This window comes from Agrilus planipennis, unplaced genomic scaffold (assembly GCF_000699045.2).
Source record: "Agrilus planipennis isolate EAB-ADULT unplaced genomic scaffold, Apla_2.0 scaffold103, whole genome shotgun sequence".
In the NCBI taxonomy this organism is placed as follows: Eukaryota; Metazoa; Arthropoda; class Insecta; order Coleoptera; family Buprestidae; genus Agrilus; species Agrilus planipennis.
This window is the reverse complement of record NW_020438959.1, coordinates 731,949-749,685: the sequence shown is the minus strand read 5'-3', so window position 1 is coordinate 749,685 and position 17,737 is coordinate 731,949. Positions and strand designations below refer to the sequence as shown.

The 17,737-nt window shown below is 31.6% G+C and overlaps 3 protein-coding genes and 1 long non-coding RNA gene across 10 annotated transcripts in view; 2 read left to right on the top strand and 2 right to left on the bottom strand.

Moving 5' to 3' along the window:
• Positions 1-75: 75 nt before the first annotated feature.
• LOC108736749 (copper-transporting ATPase 1) lies at positions 76-9,847 on the bottom strand. 2 transcript variants are annotated; one of them, XM_018469304.1, is made up of 14 exons: positions 9,553-9,847; positions 9,350-9,485; positions 4,710-4,941; positions 4,390-4,609; positions 4,139-4,315; positions 3,937-4,083; positions 2,875-3,872; positions 2,112-2,670; positions 1,872-2,047; positions 1,463-1,814; positions 1,199-1,403; positions 899-1,140; positions 569-830; positions 76-236 (listed from the first exon to the last, which is right to left on the bottom strand). In XM_018469304.1, exons 1-14 carry the CDS (start codon positions 9,590-9,592, stop codon positions 194-196), a joined length of 3,789 nt encoding a protein of 1,262 aa, XP_018324806.1. In that variant the 5' UTR covers positions 9,593-9,847; the 3' UTR covers positions 76-193. The 2 variants fall into 2 exon arrangements, with proteins under 2 accessions (XP_018324806.1, XP_025830887.1); XM_025975102.1 differs by lacking the exon at positions 76-236 and having other exon boundaries at positions 513-830.
• Positions 9,848-10,222: 375 nt separating this feature from the next.
• On the top strand, positions 10,223-10,930 carry LOC108736757 (dolichol-phosphate mannosyltransferase subunit 3). Its single transcript, XM_018469317.2, has 3 exons — positions 10,223-10,447; positions 10,555-10,632; positions 10,684-10,930. Exons 1-3 carry the CDS (start codon positions 10,298-10,300, stop codon positions 10,747-10,749), a joined length of 294 nt encoding a protein of 97 aa, XP_018324819.1. The 5' UTR covers positions 10,223-10,297; the 3' UTR covers positions 10,750-10,930.
• A 543-nt stretch (positions 10,931-11,473) lies between these two features.
• The window catches only part of LOC108736758, a 60,395-nt gene continuing 54,131 nt past the window's right edge, over positions 11,474-17,737 (top strand). For 3 of the 4 annotated variants that reach the window (XR_003231236.1, XR_003231233.1, XR_003231234.1), the window contains exons 1-2: positions 12,867-13,135; positions 13,258-13,370. This is a non-coding gene — a long non-coding RNA (uncharacterized LOC108736758). Of the gene's footprint in view, positions 11,509-12,866; positions 13,136-13,257; positions 13,371-17,737 lie in introns of those variants that run through there. The other variant, XR_003231235.1, reaches the window with a different exon arrangement.
• Positions 14,208-17,737, bottom strand: part of LOC108736754 (neural/ectodermal development factor IMP-L2) — a 21,975-nt gene continuing 18,445 nt past the window's right edge. For all 3 annotated transcript variants that reach the window (XM_018469315.2, XM_018469314.2, XM_018469313.2), the window contains exons 2-5: positions 16,102-16,401; positions 15,481-15,763; positions 15,161-15,396; positions 14,208-14,507 (exon numbers count right to left, since the gene is read on the bottom strand). In XM_018469315.2, the coding sequence (XP_018324817.1) occupies positions 14,499-14,507; positions 15,161-15,396; positions 15,481-15,763; positions 16,102-16,401 (828 nt within the window). In that variant the 3' untranslated portion in view covers positions 14,208-14,498. The remainder of the gene's footprint in view (positions 14,508-15,160; positions 15,397-15,480; positions 15,764-16,101; positions 16,402-17,737) is intronic.

Genomic DNA, 17,737 nt, shown 5'->3' with positions numbered 1-17,737 from the left:
TAAAAAAAACTTTTTTACTTTAGTTTTGATAATTTAATAAATAACAAGACGCGCCGTATGTAGTTGTTATCCGTTAATTAATATTAGAAATAAAAAGGAAAAAACACTCAAAAAAAAACTCCACTGGTAATATTAACACCAGGTTGTAAAATAAAAGTTATTACACACTTACAATAATAACTGACTTACATATCTAGAATAAAGCTAACTTCATTGTTTCTATTTTCGATAGAACGCTGCAAAGAGATAATATTATATAGTACAAGCACTATATAAACAATAGTCGTATCTGTATAAATTTTAATTCCAAGAAGTGTTTTATTTTTAATTTAGGAGTTAAGATAAACTTTAATGGGTACAAAACATTAGTTTTGTCATTCATTAAATGAACAAATGGAAAATAATTCTAACTGCAAAACGATTGACTATTTATAAATTAAATTCTTAAATTTATTAAGTTCAGGATAAAAAATTATTTTTTAAGTGTCACCAGATACAATAACAAAAATTGCTCTATCATGATACTTTATTATTATCTAATTAAAATCTTTCGCACATCGGTATATACCTGGAGATCGTGTTTGGCGAGCTGCCTAAGCTGTCAATGTCATCTAAACCTCGATGTATTGATATGCTGTCAAGATCGCCACTGTCTTTCAATGCTAGATATTCGGGGGTTTCGAGCTCAGTCTTCGTAGGCTTCCTCCATAATTTAAGTAACAGACTAGAACCAACGACTGATACTGAACTCAAAGCCATGGCAGCAGATGCCATCCATGGTTGTAACATAATACCAAAAGGGCTAAACACGCCCGCGGCCAAAGGAATACCTAGCAAATTAATAAAATACAGTCAAATAAAATGTACATTAGTCTAAAAAGAATCAGAGAATTCTTACCTAATAAGTTGTACATGCTCGCAAATATGAAATTTAGCCTGATTCTTTCAACTGTCTTTTTGGACAGTTCAAGGCAAGCATATACATCTAGCAGATCGTTTCTCATAAGTACAACATGGGCAGCTTCGACGGCTACATCTGTTCCTGCTGCTATTGCCATGCCTACATCTGCTTGGGCCAAAGCAGGAGAATCATTAATGCCGTCCCCGACCATACAGACTTTAATGCCCTTACTCTGTAATCTAGAATATAAAGGAAAAAATGTAATCAGTGTTGAAACAACGGGAAACAATCAATTACCGTTGGACCCTTGCAACTTTGTGCGATGGAAGAACTTCAGCATACACTTTACTTATCCCAACTTGACGAGCAATACTGACAGCAGTTTGTCTGTTGTCGCCTGTTAAAAGAATCACCTCAAGACCCATCTTTTTTAGGGAATAAATGGCTAAATGAGCCTCAGGTTTGACGGTATCGGCCACGCTAATCATAGCGACAATGTTTCCTGTAAGGTCGTAGTTGCAAAATAACTTATATAAATTTTAAATGGTACTAATTACTTACCGTTAATTGCACAAAGAACGGCCGAGCGTCCTTGTTGTTCTTCTGTCACCATTTTTCTATTCACATCTTCCTGTAATGAAATGCCGTTCCTATTCATCCATTCCCTATTTCCCACTATAACTTTGTATTCGTCCAAAAGTTGCTCTTGTTCAGGCGGCACGCCAATCAACTGACCCAACTTCATATTTTGCGATGTACTTACTTCTACTTGGACTTCATTAAGTGAAAAAATTCCCGAACTACCCGCACCCGTCAAACTAAGAAAATTACTTAACTCTTTCGTTTTCTTACCACAATCTAACATGGTCTGAATATTAGAAACATTACTTCTTAAACCACAGCCAGGTACAACCTAAGTTAACGTCCAAATAGTTATCGGCTTATTACTTTAAGTAGTAATTTTACTTACTTGAAAGTTTGTACTAATACCAGTTAAGTCACATTGGAAGACTTCTTTAACATACTTAACGATAGCAGTCGCGATTGGATGTTCGCTGTTCATTTCGGAACATCCAACAGCTGCTAAAATTACTGCAGGACTTAATGTGTCCCCTTGGAGCCAAATATGAGCTACCTCTGGCACCCCTACAATAATTAATATAATATATAATAATTTCATGCAAAAGTGTTTAGAAAGTTGTTAATAAACCTTTTGTAATGGTGCCAGTTTTATCAAACATGATGGCTTTGACTTTATGTGCGTTCTCGAGGGGCTCGGCCCCTTTTATCAGGATACCATTCATAGCGCCGACTCCTGTTCCTACCATGACGGCAGTTGGAGTGGCTAAACCCAGAGCACAAGGACATGCGATGGCTAGAACGCTCAAGGCGCATCTGAATACAAATTGAAGGAGTATTTCGGTATTATTAAAACCGTGTTTTTCTGCCTCAGATATAGGCAAATAAGAAATATTAATTGAGCCTATTATGGACCATACGATGAGCGTGAGAAAACTCAGAAATACTACAGTGGGAACAAAGTATCCTGCAATTTTATCAGCCAACTGTTGAATAGGTGCTTTAGATGTTTGAGCTTCTTCAACTAAATGCACAATTTGGGACAGAGTTGTGGCCTCGCCAGTGTGGGTAGCTTGTATTATAAGTAAGCCGTTTTGATTTAGGGAACCCCCAATCACATTGCTGTCAATCTTTTTTTGAACAGGCATGCTTTCACCTGTTATAAGACTTTCGTCGCACATTGAACTACCCTACAAAAAAAAAGGCAGAATAATAAATAGTTTATACGAAAATAACTAAAAGACCACAACAATTTTTGGACAACGGACACGTGTTTCGCATGAGACATGTCTCACGTGCCCGTTATTTTCAAAAAAGTGTTGTAGAGGGTTGAGTCTCTTAGCTATAAAAATGGAATAAGAAGAGCTAAAAAGTAATGACTTGCAATGGCTTACCTGAACAACTTTTCCGTCAACTGGCACTTTAGTTCCTGGTAGTACCTTCAAAAAATCACCCCTTTGTACCAGATCTACGTTAACAAGTCTTTCGTTTTCTATCTCCCCATTTTTACCAATGTCAACGAGTAAAGCTTCAGTAGCTTTTAACGATAACAGTCTGGACAATGCTTCAGATGTCTTTCCTTTAGCGATATTTTCCAACCATCGTCCGAGACTTATGAACAAAAGTAACATAGGGGGCGTGTCGAAGAAGGTCTGTGGCGATGTATGTTGTCGCAGAATCATGGCAGCCGTTACAACACAGACACTATACGCGTATGACACTGACGTTGCCATAGCTATTAGCACGTCCATGTTAGTCGTATGATGTTTTAGGGCTTTCACGGCCTGTACGAAGAAATGCTTTCCTCCAAAAATTAATACAGGAGTGGATAAGACCCACATGATAAGGTTTTCCAGAGATAGCCCGGGAACCACGCAGCACATATCTTCGTGAGATAAGTTGCCAACTGACATAACCACCATAAAATACGTCATTGAGATCATGCAAGGTCCGCCGAATATGAGAGACACTAAAAACGCATTCCTCCACTTTCTAGTCTCCTCTTTTTGGTTTAGATAATCGGCGTCCTTCGTGGCACTAGCTAAGTCCGCGTTGTAGCCTAATTTTTTAATAGCATCGATTATGGCTCGCGGTCCTGTTATGCCAGGATCGTATTTGAATTTTCCTTTGTGTGTGGGCAAAGCAACTTTGGCCACACGAACCCCTGGAAGCTTGCAGACATTTGATTCAATTTTGTGCACGCAACTTGCGCACGTCATCCCTTCAATTATTAGGTCAACTTCTGATTCACCAGCGCCCTGTTGTTGCAATACCGTCGCAGGGAATCCCATGTCGGTAATAGATGCTGCTATTACCGATGGCGATACTAAGCTAGGGTCATACGTTACATCTCCGCGAGCTGCTAGTAACGATACCAGTATATTTTCGCAGCCTACAATTTTTTGAAAATAAATTATGGGTACGTTTAAATTTGTTGGAAGAAAATGCTTAAATACCTTGAATCTTCTTGCAATGTTTCTCGATCGCTGAAACACATGAGCCGCATGTCATTCCTTTAATTTGTAATTGGCATTTTTCGAATTTAGATTCCCCATCATCGCCTTGAAGAACGTTTGCAAAACCGTTTGTTTTCATACTCTTTTCTGGAATATTTAACGTGAATTAAAATATAACCACAATTATCGGTCATTGTTTTACTTTTCTTCTTTGTAAATTTTCCATTTACCGATTTCACCATCGCTTCAAATCCCATGTCTTCTATCATGTCCGCAATGTCGTCTGGAGACACTAGATTTGGAACGAACTCGACTATCGCCTCTTTATTCTTTAAGCTGACTTCTATCTTTTTCACGCCCTCTTTAGCCGATACCATACCTGTAAAATACATAAACACAATTTGTATTAACTTTATCGTTCTTTTTTACCGAGTCACGTTACCGTTTTATTACCTTCTATGCCTTTAACACACGTATCGCATGTCATACCCTCTATACCTAGGACGCATGTACTAACTTGTTCGCTAGTACTTGCGGTAGCAGTATCGCTGGAACCCCCTAAAAGGGGCAGTGAAGCTTCAAAACCCATATCATCTATAGCCTCACATATATCGTGTGGATTCAAAATACCCGTATCGTAATGTATTAGTGCTGAATTTTCTTCTAAATTCACCTGTTAATAAAAAATTATTGTATCTTACCGTTAGTTATAATTTTATTATTGGATGAATCAGGAAATTAAAACTTTGATCACATGGAAACTTCGTTCTTACTTTAATTTTGTTTATGCCTTGTTTTTGACCAATGGTTTCTTCAATATTTCGGACACACGATTGACATGTCATGCCCTTTATGTTAATTCGTACCACCCCTTCTGCTTCGACGTCGCCCAGTAAGGGAGTCTGCACTGAAACATGATCACCCCTGGGTGACAAATGACTACCCTCATATGCTTCATACTTCTTATTCAAAAGAGGTTCAAACCCCAGATGGTCCGATACATTCCTTAAATAAATATAGAAAAATGTAATTAGAATTGATTATTGAAAATGTAGATAAATAATTTTTTTGCGCTATTTACAACTTACTAGTTACCAGGCTTAATCTCAAGGTAAATTAAAATATGAACTGGTCATATGCCTACTTTGGATGTACGTGATTGGAATTAATTTCAACATTCGTTCAATCTCATTAATTATATAACTCACCAATTATTTACATCAAACAACAACGGAACTTTGTCGTTGTCCATTTCGATTCGCACTTTCAACTATAACTAACTATTGAATAGAAGCACAGAAAATCCACGTTTTTGCGTTATGTTACGTTGAGAAGGCTGAATTTCGTCAAATGTTGTAAATTAATTGATAGAAGTGTTGTTACTTATTATTAAGATTATCACAAACAAACAGTGTCACAGCCACTGCGTAGAGTTAAGTTTCACTAGTATTGGCGTACATACTTATTTAAATTTATTGGTAAACTCAACCGTGGTTTTCTGTGTGGTGAAATATAAAAAAGATAATCGGTTATATGAAGACATCCATTCTTTAGAAAATAACAGGAAACATTTTTCTCAGTGCACTGTTGCGGTGAAACTTTCTAAATGATTATAGGCGATTAAAAATGCCCAATAAATATTATCTATGTACACAAAAACATAAATTAACTTAACATAAATACATGAAAAACAACGTAAATGTGTCTCGTCGTCCACAAATCCGTACAATGAAATATTTGTATATCTTGTACACACAGATTATTTTTAGTTAGTATGTTCATAATATGATAAAACCATATAAGGATCACTGCAGTAGTAATGTATATGTCAGGGCTTGAAGATGATAAGTATCGAAAATATAAGGTTTTTCTTTCGGTAATTGTGAAACTATATCTACTGATTAATGCAAGACTTTTCAAACTTATACTTAATCTACCAAAGTATAAATCGAATAACGATAAAGATAAAGTCAGTTGTTTGATATAATATACCAAATAGTTTAGTTTACCTATAGACTATGCAATTATGCATATGTAACTGTAAAAGATGCATCGTGTATAATGCGAAACAAATTAATTAGCATTATGCATAATAAATATCCCTCTCATTTCATGCAGGGGAGCAAAACTTAATTTATATATATGAATCATCCTGGATTTCATGATCAGCTTAAAAATACAATCTTTTTGCGATGATATCACGATTATCAAAAATAAATCTATGTATATCTAATCCATCTTTTATATTACCGTTTTTATCGATTACTACAACAATAAAAACTGTGCCTTTTATTCGAATCAGGGACATATAATTGTAGTAACAGTTTATAAAAAGTAAAAGTACTGCGTGATTAGGAAACAATCAAAGAATGTACTTTTGTAAAAGGTAATAGCTTGTGAAATCGTTATGCACATGAGAATATTGTTGCAACTCAAATATGTGAATTTTTTATTTTTGTTCGCCCTGTATATAACGCGCAATATGCCTTTCATTAGCCGGAACAAGTCCTTTCAAAAATCGTTTGATTCGTTCGAGATTGCCCTCTTTTTTCAATTGAACTTCCTGTTGAGCGTTAACTTAAGGATAAGAATGTAGAAATAAATACTCACAAACTTTGCAATAGTGTGTAACCTTCACGGGACATTTCTAAAATTGTCGGTAATTATTTTACCACTAAATAGACAATAAAAAAGCAAACACAGCACAAAAAGTACACAAACAACTTCTACATTTTTGTCGAGTGTATGCGAAAATGAAATTAATAAGTGTACCGACGCGAACTTTTACTTCAAAATAATGTAAAGCTGGTTCTTGAAACACTCACGACTATATACGAATACGTACAGCGGAACGGCTTAAACTATGCTAATGCTAAATAAGAGAAAGTTTACTATTAGTCCAATCCAGTTCGTTTGTATTTATTTTTAATATTATGATACATTACATGCTTTCAGTTACGTTTGGCGCGATTAATAACTTCTTCAATGTGAGCAAAATTTGTGGACGGTAGTAACAATGACCTTGAAAGATAATTCTTAGGTTTTACTTGCGGTTTTACCGTCATCCGTGGAAAATTTGTTACCTCATTTCAGTCATAATATAAGTCTTACTTAGGAAGCTGTTGTCCTAAAGTGGAATCGTATAGATTTAGAAATTCTCATTCAGAATAGCGAAACAGTTAAAAAGCTGCACAAACCAAAAAAAATTTAATATTTTCCTTAATTTTTGCTGCATTTTGTAGATTTTTATCTTTTAATAGAATATAATTTATATTCTAATAAATACGTGTTTGATTTGTTATAAAAGTAGGACAATTAACAATGTTTTTCGAAAAACAAATCTTTCAATTTTTCATAAAGTGAAGATTGTACATAACAAAAAAAAACAGTTTAAACTTGCAAACGGCAGTTTTTAAAACAAAAAGAATACACAAATGACATTTTAGAATGCAATATCAAACATACGAGTACGTATTAGTATGCATATTATCGCCTTTTTTATGATAACTGGAGCTTGTTTAAGCATATAATTAATATTGGTAATTTTTTGTTACATTATTCAAAGGAATTTTTATATGATAANTACTGAGGAAATGAACAAAAAAAAATGAAATAATTACTATTAACTAAAAGAAATTTCGTTTTGATGTACTATTTCTTGATATATTATTTATCATTCATTAATTACTATCTATCTGTCAGCAAATTATTTTTTTTTTAATTTAAATCACACCTACCTAAAGGCATACTATATTTTGTTTATTTCTAAATACTTTAAATTTTTTCTCGAAATTTTAAAAAGTTTTATTAACAATAGCTAAAGTATAAAAATAAATTCCTTTTTTTACTCTTAAAAGTGAAATGTAAAAGACCACACACCTATTTATAACAAAGTACTTCTTTATGCAATTTCTCGAATAATTGCTGCTGTGAAACATCGTGGAAATCATCGATTTGCAACACTTTTAACACTAGCTGCAAACAAAACTTTTTTTCGAACTAAGCGCATTTGCAAATTGTTGTTTTTATCGTTGTGTTTTTGCCCCCTTCTTCCCTTTTACAATCGCGCACTACATTTTTATCTAAATACAATTGTTTTATTTCTGACTAATTATTGATAGCGGTCAAATTTTTACAATTCTTCCCCATTTGTGTTTACAATACGATCAGACGTTTAGGTGTAAACAATTACTATTGAAAAAATGCTAAAATCAAATGTTTTCGCATACATTTTTTCTTTCTATTCTTTTTTTTTTCGTTAAATTGAATACCTCAAATGTGTATCATTTTAATTACCGTATACACATTGGAGGCTAAAATCGTTACAACTTGCATTTTATAGAGAAACAAAACAGTAATTGCAATAATAATGACAATTTAAAAAGTAAAATATTAATGTTTGTATTCTTAAATTAGAATGTTATCGTACAGAAGTATAATAGATGATTATGAAATTTGTTTGTTTTATAACTGCAACAAGAATTCGTCACATAACGAGATTAAAACAATTGAAATTTATCTGGAAGAAAAAAATTTCAAATTTTTCACAAATATTAAACCCACACTGCTATTGTTTTTCTGGATTGCATATATATTAAATTTGAATTTCATCCTAAATATTAAAAAAGGAATTTATAAAAAATTAAAATTTAAATACATATTCATGACTTGTCTCTTTGATATTTATTTAGAATTACTGCGCATAAATTTAACAGAATATGCTTATCTTTTTAAAAAAAGATAAAAACAGAAAATGTTTAAACTAGCTGAAAATAGTAAAACAATTGTTCTATCAGTAAGACACTGATAGTGACTTTAAAAACCTTTTGCTGATCTAAGATTCTAATCATTGTGTGTGCTATGACAAGTAATTAAACTATTGTCGTAGATAATGCTTTTCAGTATAAATAGATAAATTATCCAGTGTACTATTTGAATATGAATAAATAGGTGGAAGTATTATACTTTATATAATTAGAATTAAACACCAATGCTGTTTCACCAATTTTTATTTCAGTACTTGACAATTTATTGTTTGGATCCACAGCAATCATTACCAAGAGTACAACCTAAAATTAAGAACTTTATTTACAAATTAAGTACACCTAATAATAATCACTGTCGATTGAAACGATATAATGTCGAGTTTTGAAATAAAAATTGGTGTTGAATTACACTTTTGTAAATTATCAATGATATATTTTACACACATTCTAGTGAAAGTCTTAGGTATCTTAGGTATTGATAACTAAGAATGATTACTTTGTATTTCACTTTGAGATAAAGAATGAATATCATTAACTTATGTATTCACACTGCAAAAATAATATTATTTTTAACATCATAGTAAATTTGTGTATATGCCATATATCACAAGTTATTAGTAAGGACAATAGGCTCGTACGAAACTTACTTTAATAATGAATAACTTGCTTCTGGGATTATGACATCAACATATTCAGATCCTTCAGACTGTTTTATAACAGTACCGTCAATTTTTTGTAGTTCTATTTTAAACTTATTCAATTCCTCTTCAGGTTTAATGTTAGCTGAAATAAACGATTAATTAATTAAATATATAAAAGGCCATTTACTTGGCGCTTTACGAATACTCACTCTTGGGTATAAATCTCACTACATTTTCGGCTTTCTCCATTATATTTAAAGTTCTTTGTTAGTAATAAGGAAGTCTTTTGTGTAACTTAAGGTCTAGTGGCAGAAAGAAGGGTTTGAGTATTTTAAACAAAACAGTGTGATACTGTACACGACGACTTTTAAACACACCTATTCTACGTATGCTTTTAGGCACAAAAATATACTACATTTCAGATTTATTATTAAAAATTGTTTAAATTTGGTTATAAAAACATTTCCCGTTTTATGTCAACATGTCAATCTAACGCATAGATAATAGATACACAAAGGGTAACGTCACAGATGTTTGGTTAACGACATAGATAAGTTAACGACATGTCAATAATTTGAGGACCATTGAGGGCAAATGAAAGTTCCAAAGATAGTACAAATATTGCAAAGAGGATTTAAAAACACGTAAAAACAAATTTTTCAAAATTAATTATCCATTTTTCTACAGTTTGTTTGTCGTGTGTGTTCAATTAATTTAAAAATGTAAAGCTGTAATTCCTGGATATTGCAGTTCTGTAATCGACTAGACTATCTATGAACTAGGCTGATCCAACAAATCTGCCTGATCAATTCATAGAATAACTAAAAATTATTAACTTCCCTGTATCTATGGTATCTGTCAAACACTTAACCAAACATATTAATTAATTGCTTACAGCTGTTTATAACCAAAAATTTGAAATAGTTTTGCAAATACTAATATAAAACTAAAAATATGACAAAACTAATGGAGTGGCTTTTAGCAGTTGGAAGCGTTTTTGCAGTGTGGTTTGCTTTAATTACGAAAAAGGTTGAATCATCATTTACAAAACAGTACTTCACGCTTATCTTTTATTCTCCCTTATTTTTTGGAATTAGTTTTGTGGTAAGAATTTTTAATAAGTTTGAATTATTTACATATTTGATTTGTATTTATGTTTTGTATTAACTTAATGTACAGTAGTAATAAAGTACAACATTTTGTTGAATTAGATATATGCAGCTGTGATCGTTTTGTACCGAACGTTTACATTTAATAACTGTGAGGAAGCAGCTAGTGAATTACAGAAGGTGAGAGTAAGGTCTAATAGAAACAAAATTTACTTATGAACGTAATTGTAGGAAATAGAAGAAGCGAAAGAGGAATTGAATAAATTAGGCTATAAAGTTCCATTAAAAGTGAAATAGTCTGTCATACATAAAAATGCTATGTCAATTAATGAGTAAGTTGACTAAAATTAGTATTTTAAAGTATGGGAATGTAATTTAAGGACTGTAAATAAGTATATGTGCATCATATAGCAATATTTTTCATATTGACATAAGACAGCACAATGAACATTTATGAATACATAAGACTTATTAATTTTTGTTTTTGTTTTTGTTATAGCAAGTACAGATAATACTTTTAATAAAATTTGCAGTTGGGAAATTATGGAATATCATTAAAATGAATTAAGGTTAAACATAACAAACTACATTTAAATGTTTCAAATTTTATTTAAACACTACATCTGTTTCATAAATAATTAAATGAAGACTTATAAGGTGTAAACAAAGTGTTTAAATGGAACTTTCTGAAATATTTAAGAGGACTTTGTTGTACTTAATCTTTATGTATTTGGTAATAGTAATCCATCTTATTAAAGTTGGAAATTAAAATTGATTTTTATGCCCTTTTATAAGAATTTATTAAGCCGAAAAAGCTTCCATATTATTTGGTATTATCTATTTTTGAAAATTATTTATTTTAAAATCTTCAAATAATCGTTTTTATAAATAAATTTAAGATTTTTCTAATTACACGTCATAAAGTAATACCCATAGATGGCGACACATGTCTCTTTATTTATAAATTCATTTATGGTTGCCTACTTTAAGGATTAGTTTTTACTTTAATATTGCTCCAGTTATTATTTTTACATTTTCTTCTTTGTTAATATATGGGTAAGCTTGCAAACAATTTTGTTTTAAATATTAAAATTAATATTTCAAAAAGCCATTGCGTGTATCTAGAATATTTTTAAATTTACTTATTTTGTTGCCGAAATTTTTTATAAAGATGTAATTTTATTTATTGTTTATCTGACGGGGGAAATAACATTTGATTTTATTATGAAAGGAACAACGGTAATAAGATAATAGATAATGTGCAAGTTGCGTTTGTATAAATGTGTTACGATGACCTTTAATCGTAAATCACAGGTGTTCAAGTTCAAGGTTACAACCTGTTTTTACTATTGGTAGTTTCACTGTCAGTGTTTTGTTTTATGATGTGTGTGAATTGAATAAGTACGAATGTGCAAGAGTATCAAATTAATATTATACGTGTGACATTATTTAAAAATAATAATATTTAACATTCCGTCTATAAGAATAATAAGACTGGAAGTGAATGTTATAAAACTGCTGCATGCTTTTTTTTTAATAAATGGTTACCTATTAATGGTAAATATTTATTAGGTACATACATCTCCTTTTTTTCTTGGTCTTTTTAATTAACTCGCAGGGCCTTTAAAAACCGATAAAAGACGAAAACCAAAATACTTTGTTATCCTAAAATATTTAGAAGTACAGGAGATACAAAAGCTAATGCAACACGTTCATATATGGTTGCATGAACATTTATAAAATTATTAACGCAAGTTTTTCTATTGCAAAAGCTTGTTTTAATTGAACTACTAATCATTATCTTTTGATTCATGTTAATTTAATTTTCTTATTTTAATTCAGAAAACCAGATTACATAGTTACATTTTGTTATAAAAAATAAAAATACATATACCTACCTACATAAAGAACCTTCAACAGAAATGAACAGTTCTACCTGTACATTGGACTGTGGCTGCTTTAAATTATATTAAAATTAAAACTTAGAACTATTTTCAGACTTGATCAACTGATTCATTAAACCTTTACTATTAATTTATATTCAAAATAGGTACGCGTATATCCTTGAACGTTATTCACAGTTATTGTAACTGTATTTAGTTGATATATGGTAAACAAAACAAGTATTTTCTTTATAAATATCATAAATTCAAGATTTTCTTACCAAAAATAGAAAGCAACATCTTTATTATACAGCATGTCTGAAAAACGAATTTACTTATTTTTTTTCATTTATCCGGGTACTTATTTGTAAACTATTACAGTAATCAGTATTTTCTTTTGTATTTTTTGTTTTACTTGTATTGTAAATAAATTATTCAAAAAATAAAATGTGTAGCATTAGCATTGTTGGCGGTGGTATGTTTCATTTTGCGTTTAATTTACGGAGAGAAAGACAGGATCCATGATAGCCGTGTTGTTATTGACTTTGCATAATGGCGTACGTTTGGAGACGTATCATTAATAATTGTGTTTTATTTCCATTTTCGCGTTTACGTAAAAGCCATCAGGTGAAAACGAACGTGAATTTGGCTTCTGTTTATTCCGAAGGTGCCGTAGGAATAATTGCAAACATGCAATGCGATGCGTTTAATGCAGCAATAAGTGTATAATTTATTGCAAGTCACCAACGAGAAATTAAAAATGGCCGATAAACTGTATAGCCCAGAAAAAATAAAATAAAGTAAGAACCATGTTTTTAATCCACCACGCATTGTGTTATTATGCAATAAAATTATTAACGTGATTTTTTAATTAACCTAACATCGTTGCTATTTTCCTAATTAGGTTATTTTTTTATTACAGGTAGGCAGTTCTTTCTCGGCTGTTCAACGTTGGACTTACTGTCTTCTGCAGTTTTTGCTGTTGTCGTGAAATGCCTTTCTTAGGGGACGATGGGGATCTCCAATTCATTTAGGGTAAGTCATTGTTTATTTTGAGAGGAGGATGAGTCTTGTACAATGTTACGGTGCGTTACCATGGGGGAAGAGGGGTGGTTCAAGAGAAGTTTTACGTAATATTGTATCAGTTAAAATTAAAAAAGAACAATTTATTCATTAATTTTTCTTTATGTTGCGCAACATTCTTAGGTAAAGATGGTTACTGAGGTTACGTAACGTTTAGAGAGGTAGAGGGGGTATAAAGGGAAACGTTACAAGGGGTTGGAGAAGGAGGTTCAAAAATCTTTAGAAACTATGTAACGTATAATACTTGAACAGCCCCCCCCCCAACAGGAGATTGCGTTTTCTTTAAGTATGTGATAACATTTTTTTGGATTTTTGCTTCAAAATGTTAATTTTTTTAAAAAATTTTCTAAGTAATTTAGTTTTGACCTGTAGGACATTGATTTCTAATTCAGAAGAAAAGCTTTTATTTAATTTGTTAAAAATTAATGCATCTGAGTTTTGCTTTACATTTTTTGCTATTATGAAAGAAGTTTAATACTTGGAATGTTTGTCGAGCAACACCTTGTATATTGGTGATGGTAGTAGTAATTTTATTCGATTTATTACTCTGCTTGACAGTGTTGTAATAGCCGTAATTAAAAAGTTATCATAAACATTTATCGGAAAGCTAATCAATTATGAAATTAACAATATTTTTTATTCATGCTTACTATGCACTGAATCCATAAATGTTAAACATAATTAATTTTTTAATAATTTTTTCCTTAATACTTTCTCGTGGAATGGGTAATAAAAAAAAATACTCGTCGCAAATTGGAATACTTTTAATGTTTTAAGTTTTTAATCATTGCAATAAATAATAGAGCATGTCTTATAAAAATTACCTAAACTTGTATACTTAAAAATTTAAATGTTTAAGTCATATAATTTTCCCTTTTGCTCGTCTTCATGTCGTTCTTCTGTCATAATCACACCTTCACTTCCTCACTTAATAAATTAAACCATTACAAAAATTAAGACTAACTAAGACAACTTAATTAAAATTGGACTAGAATTTTATACGTATGAACATGTATAAATAGCGAAATGTATTCAAATAGTGAACAAGACTGGTTTATGCCAAAATGTCAGTCGTCCTTCCTATTTACCCTGAAGCAAAGAAAATTATTTAATTAGCACATTATAATTATATTAATATCATGATATCAAAGGTGTCTAATTAATTTTTCATCAATAAAAGTATATTTTCTTATGATCTCAAGTGCTCAAAAAATACAAAATTTGAGGTTGGTATACATGATGAAAGAATTTTGAAAATATTTTAATTTTTATTGAAAATGGGGGATCGTAATTTGACTATAGGATTTTTTTTAGAAATATCACTGTTAGTAACAAATGCCACTAAATTGTGATATTTCCTGTAGTTTGATATTATACACTGCCTATGGCGCGCTGATGAGAGCAAATAATCGTGATTTTCGTTTGGTAATTTCTGTAAATTACTGACCTAGGACATAAATTGTACTTATTAACAGGATTTTGTTGATACTTTTATTTCAAAAGTATTTTTTGTTAATTTTAATTTAGATAGTTAAAAAGATTTGAAATTATTCAGTCGATAGGCCAGGTATATAACTACATATTGTATAGGAAAACAAAACAGAGTTTCAGGCTTTTATAGTGAACAAAATGAGAATACGAAAATTGTTAATTTATTTTTTGTAACGTCCTAGATAGATAGGGGTCTCACTCAGGTTTTGTATTTAAACTGAGTAATTTTTAAGTAGGTAAACTGTACTTACTAATGCCATGGGGTATAAGAATGTAGTAATACTGTCATCCCCTTCAGAATTTTGGGCCACACATGTGTAGGGTCCCATGTCTTCCCAACGAAGGCTGCGTATCCTCAATTCACCGTCAGGTAGGACCGAGACGCGGCTTTTAGTGTCTCTACTGATAACGTTCTTGTTCGCATCGGTCCAGAACACCTCCGGTTGTGGACTTCCGTTTACTTTGCAAGGTAGCGCGATATCGTTGCCTGAAAATAATTTCATTTGTTAAAAAAAATACAAGAAGGATATATATCGATTGGTTTTTGCCACCGTAATATTCTTTTACTTACCCATAAAATCAAGCAGGGTAGTGTAGAAATAGACAATTCGGGGCTGGGTACGTTGGCCCAAAATACTCTCGGTGAGAAGTCGGGAAAAGTTTTTGTGCTGGTCGGGAGTCTTGACGATGCGAAGTGTTATAGTAGCACTCGCCACTTTTTCACCCGCTTCGGCAACACATGTGAAAACTCCTTCGTGGACTGAAAGGGCTTTATTTATGATCAGTCGTGTTTTTGTAAGCGCCCTTCCTTGCGATGAAATCGAATTAATTAAATTGGTTTCGAAAGCTTCATTCTGAAACACCAAAAGTGTTGAAAAGATTAATTATTATTGATTAATATTTAATATTAATGAGAAAATTCCTTTAATTTTTGTCTACTACAAATTACCTCAAATCAATGAGGTTTAGTGATTAGTAGGCAGGAGCATTGGTGCGTAAAGTCAAAGATCCCGGGTTCAATTCCCGGCGAGGGTGTGATAATTTTTTCGTCATTAATTAGAGACAGGTAATTGGAGAACATTAATAATTTAAAGGATTATTAGGACATCATAAATTTACACGACGTTTAGTGATATTCAAAAAGTATTTCGTTTTTAATATTTTCGATTGTATGTATGGGTATTGAATTTACCTCTGTGAGGACCTTGTTTCCCATTAACCATTGCATTAGGGGCGGTGGTGATCCGATTGCTTCACATTCCAATTCTATTCTCTCTCCTCCCTTCTTATTCAAAATCCCGTAGGGCGCTTTGATGATTTTGACGAACGAGTTTGTTCGGGGCAGCGGTACCGCCACGCCAACTTCGTTCGACGTTTCGTCACCTATTTCGTTTTCGCTGTTGCCAATATCCTCTGATAAACGACGACATATTGCCACGTCAAAGAGGGCTATGCACGTGGCCAGCAGAAACGCGTAATACACAAGATTAGTCTGAAAAAAAAAAAAAAGAAAATCGTTTGTAGTACAAAAAAAGATGGCAAAGTAAATCTAGTTGTGAAAAGCAAAACTATCTGAATAAGAGGTTGATACAGATTAATGTCAATTTAAACTGATAACAAGACTATCTGTCTTTGTAGCATTTCTTTGCGTTTGTTGTAATTAATCAAATGCTGTTGTAATATCGTAATTTAAAATGTTCCGTTGACTTATCGAGTTACTTTCCTTTAAAAAAAAAGCCCTCACAATATTATATAATGTCATTAACCTTAAATTTCAAGGCGCCTTGCTAAAGTACATAGAATTTTAGTATAATCACGCGAGCGATATATGAAATGAAATTTTTGGGTTGCATGTGTTAATTAGTGATTTTTGTAAAGAAACTGATTATTATTAGTCAATACATGAATTTCAGTGAAGTTACAGATTAAAGTTCACTTCCGTATTTAGCATTTAAATATTTTATAATTCGTAACGATTTTAGTAATGTTTAAATGTAGATAATTTCTGATATTCAAGAGGGGGTTTTTAATCTCTCTTAATTAACTCTATTTCTTGCCTGATTGTAAGCGAAAATTATCAATATATAACAAGAAAATTTATTTTTACATACACTTCCAAATTTCTTACTTACAATTAAATGTATTTCGCAGAAACGTTGTACCTACTTGTTAATTGATTGAAATTATTGAGTTCATTAGGTATCTAAAATATTAGTAATTTTGGTGAAACCATAAGACCGTTCTGAAAAACTTTAATTTAATGTATTACTTAACCCCTTTGCCATTTGAAATCTATGGGGTGGTTCTTGCCCTGTCCGTGGCGTCACGGAAATCAACATAAATTTATAATTTCAAAACCGTCCCCCTCCCTAATGAAGTTTTTTTAGTTATTTTTAACATTTGAGAAAATAATTTCACCATCATTTTTGATGATGACATTTTACGTATTATATTTTAATACGTAAGATTCGGATATAATAGAATTGTGTTATCTATGAACAGGGTTCTTCCGACGTATTTGCCGATAAAGTTATTAATGACTGGGAGAGTGACCGTGCAGTAATAGATAACAACTGCTTCGTTTTAATGATATTTTATTGGTATTTTATAATGGTTTTTATTCATGAATTGTAACGTGAACCGCGGTCATATCTCACATGGATCATTTACTATGAATAATTGCAGTCGCTTTCGAAATCAACTATTTGCGATAATACATATTATAGCGATAAATATATGTGTGTAATTTGTACAAGTCGTTTGACGATGTGTCTTTTTTTTATTGGATTTACGAAACGGATTATTAAGCAGTAAAATAAAGCGGATTA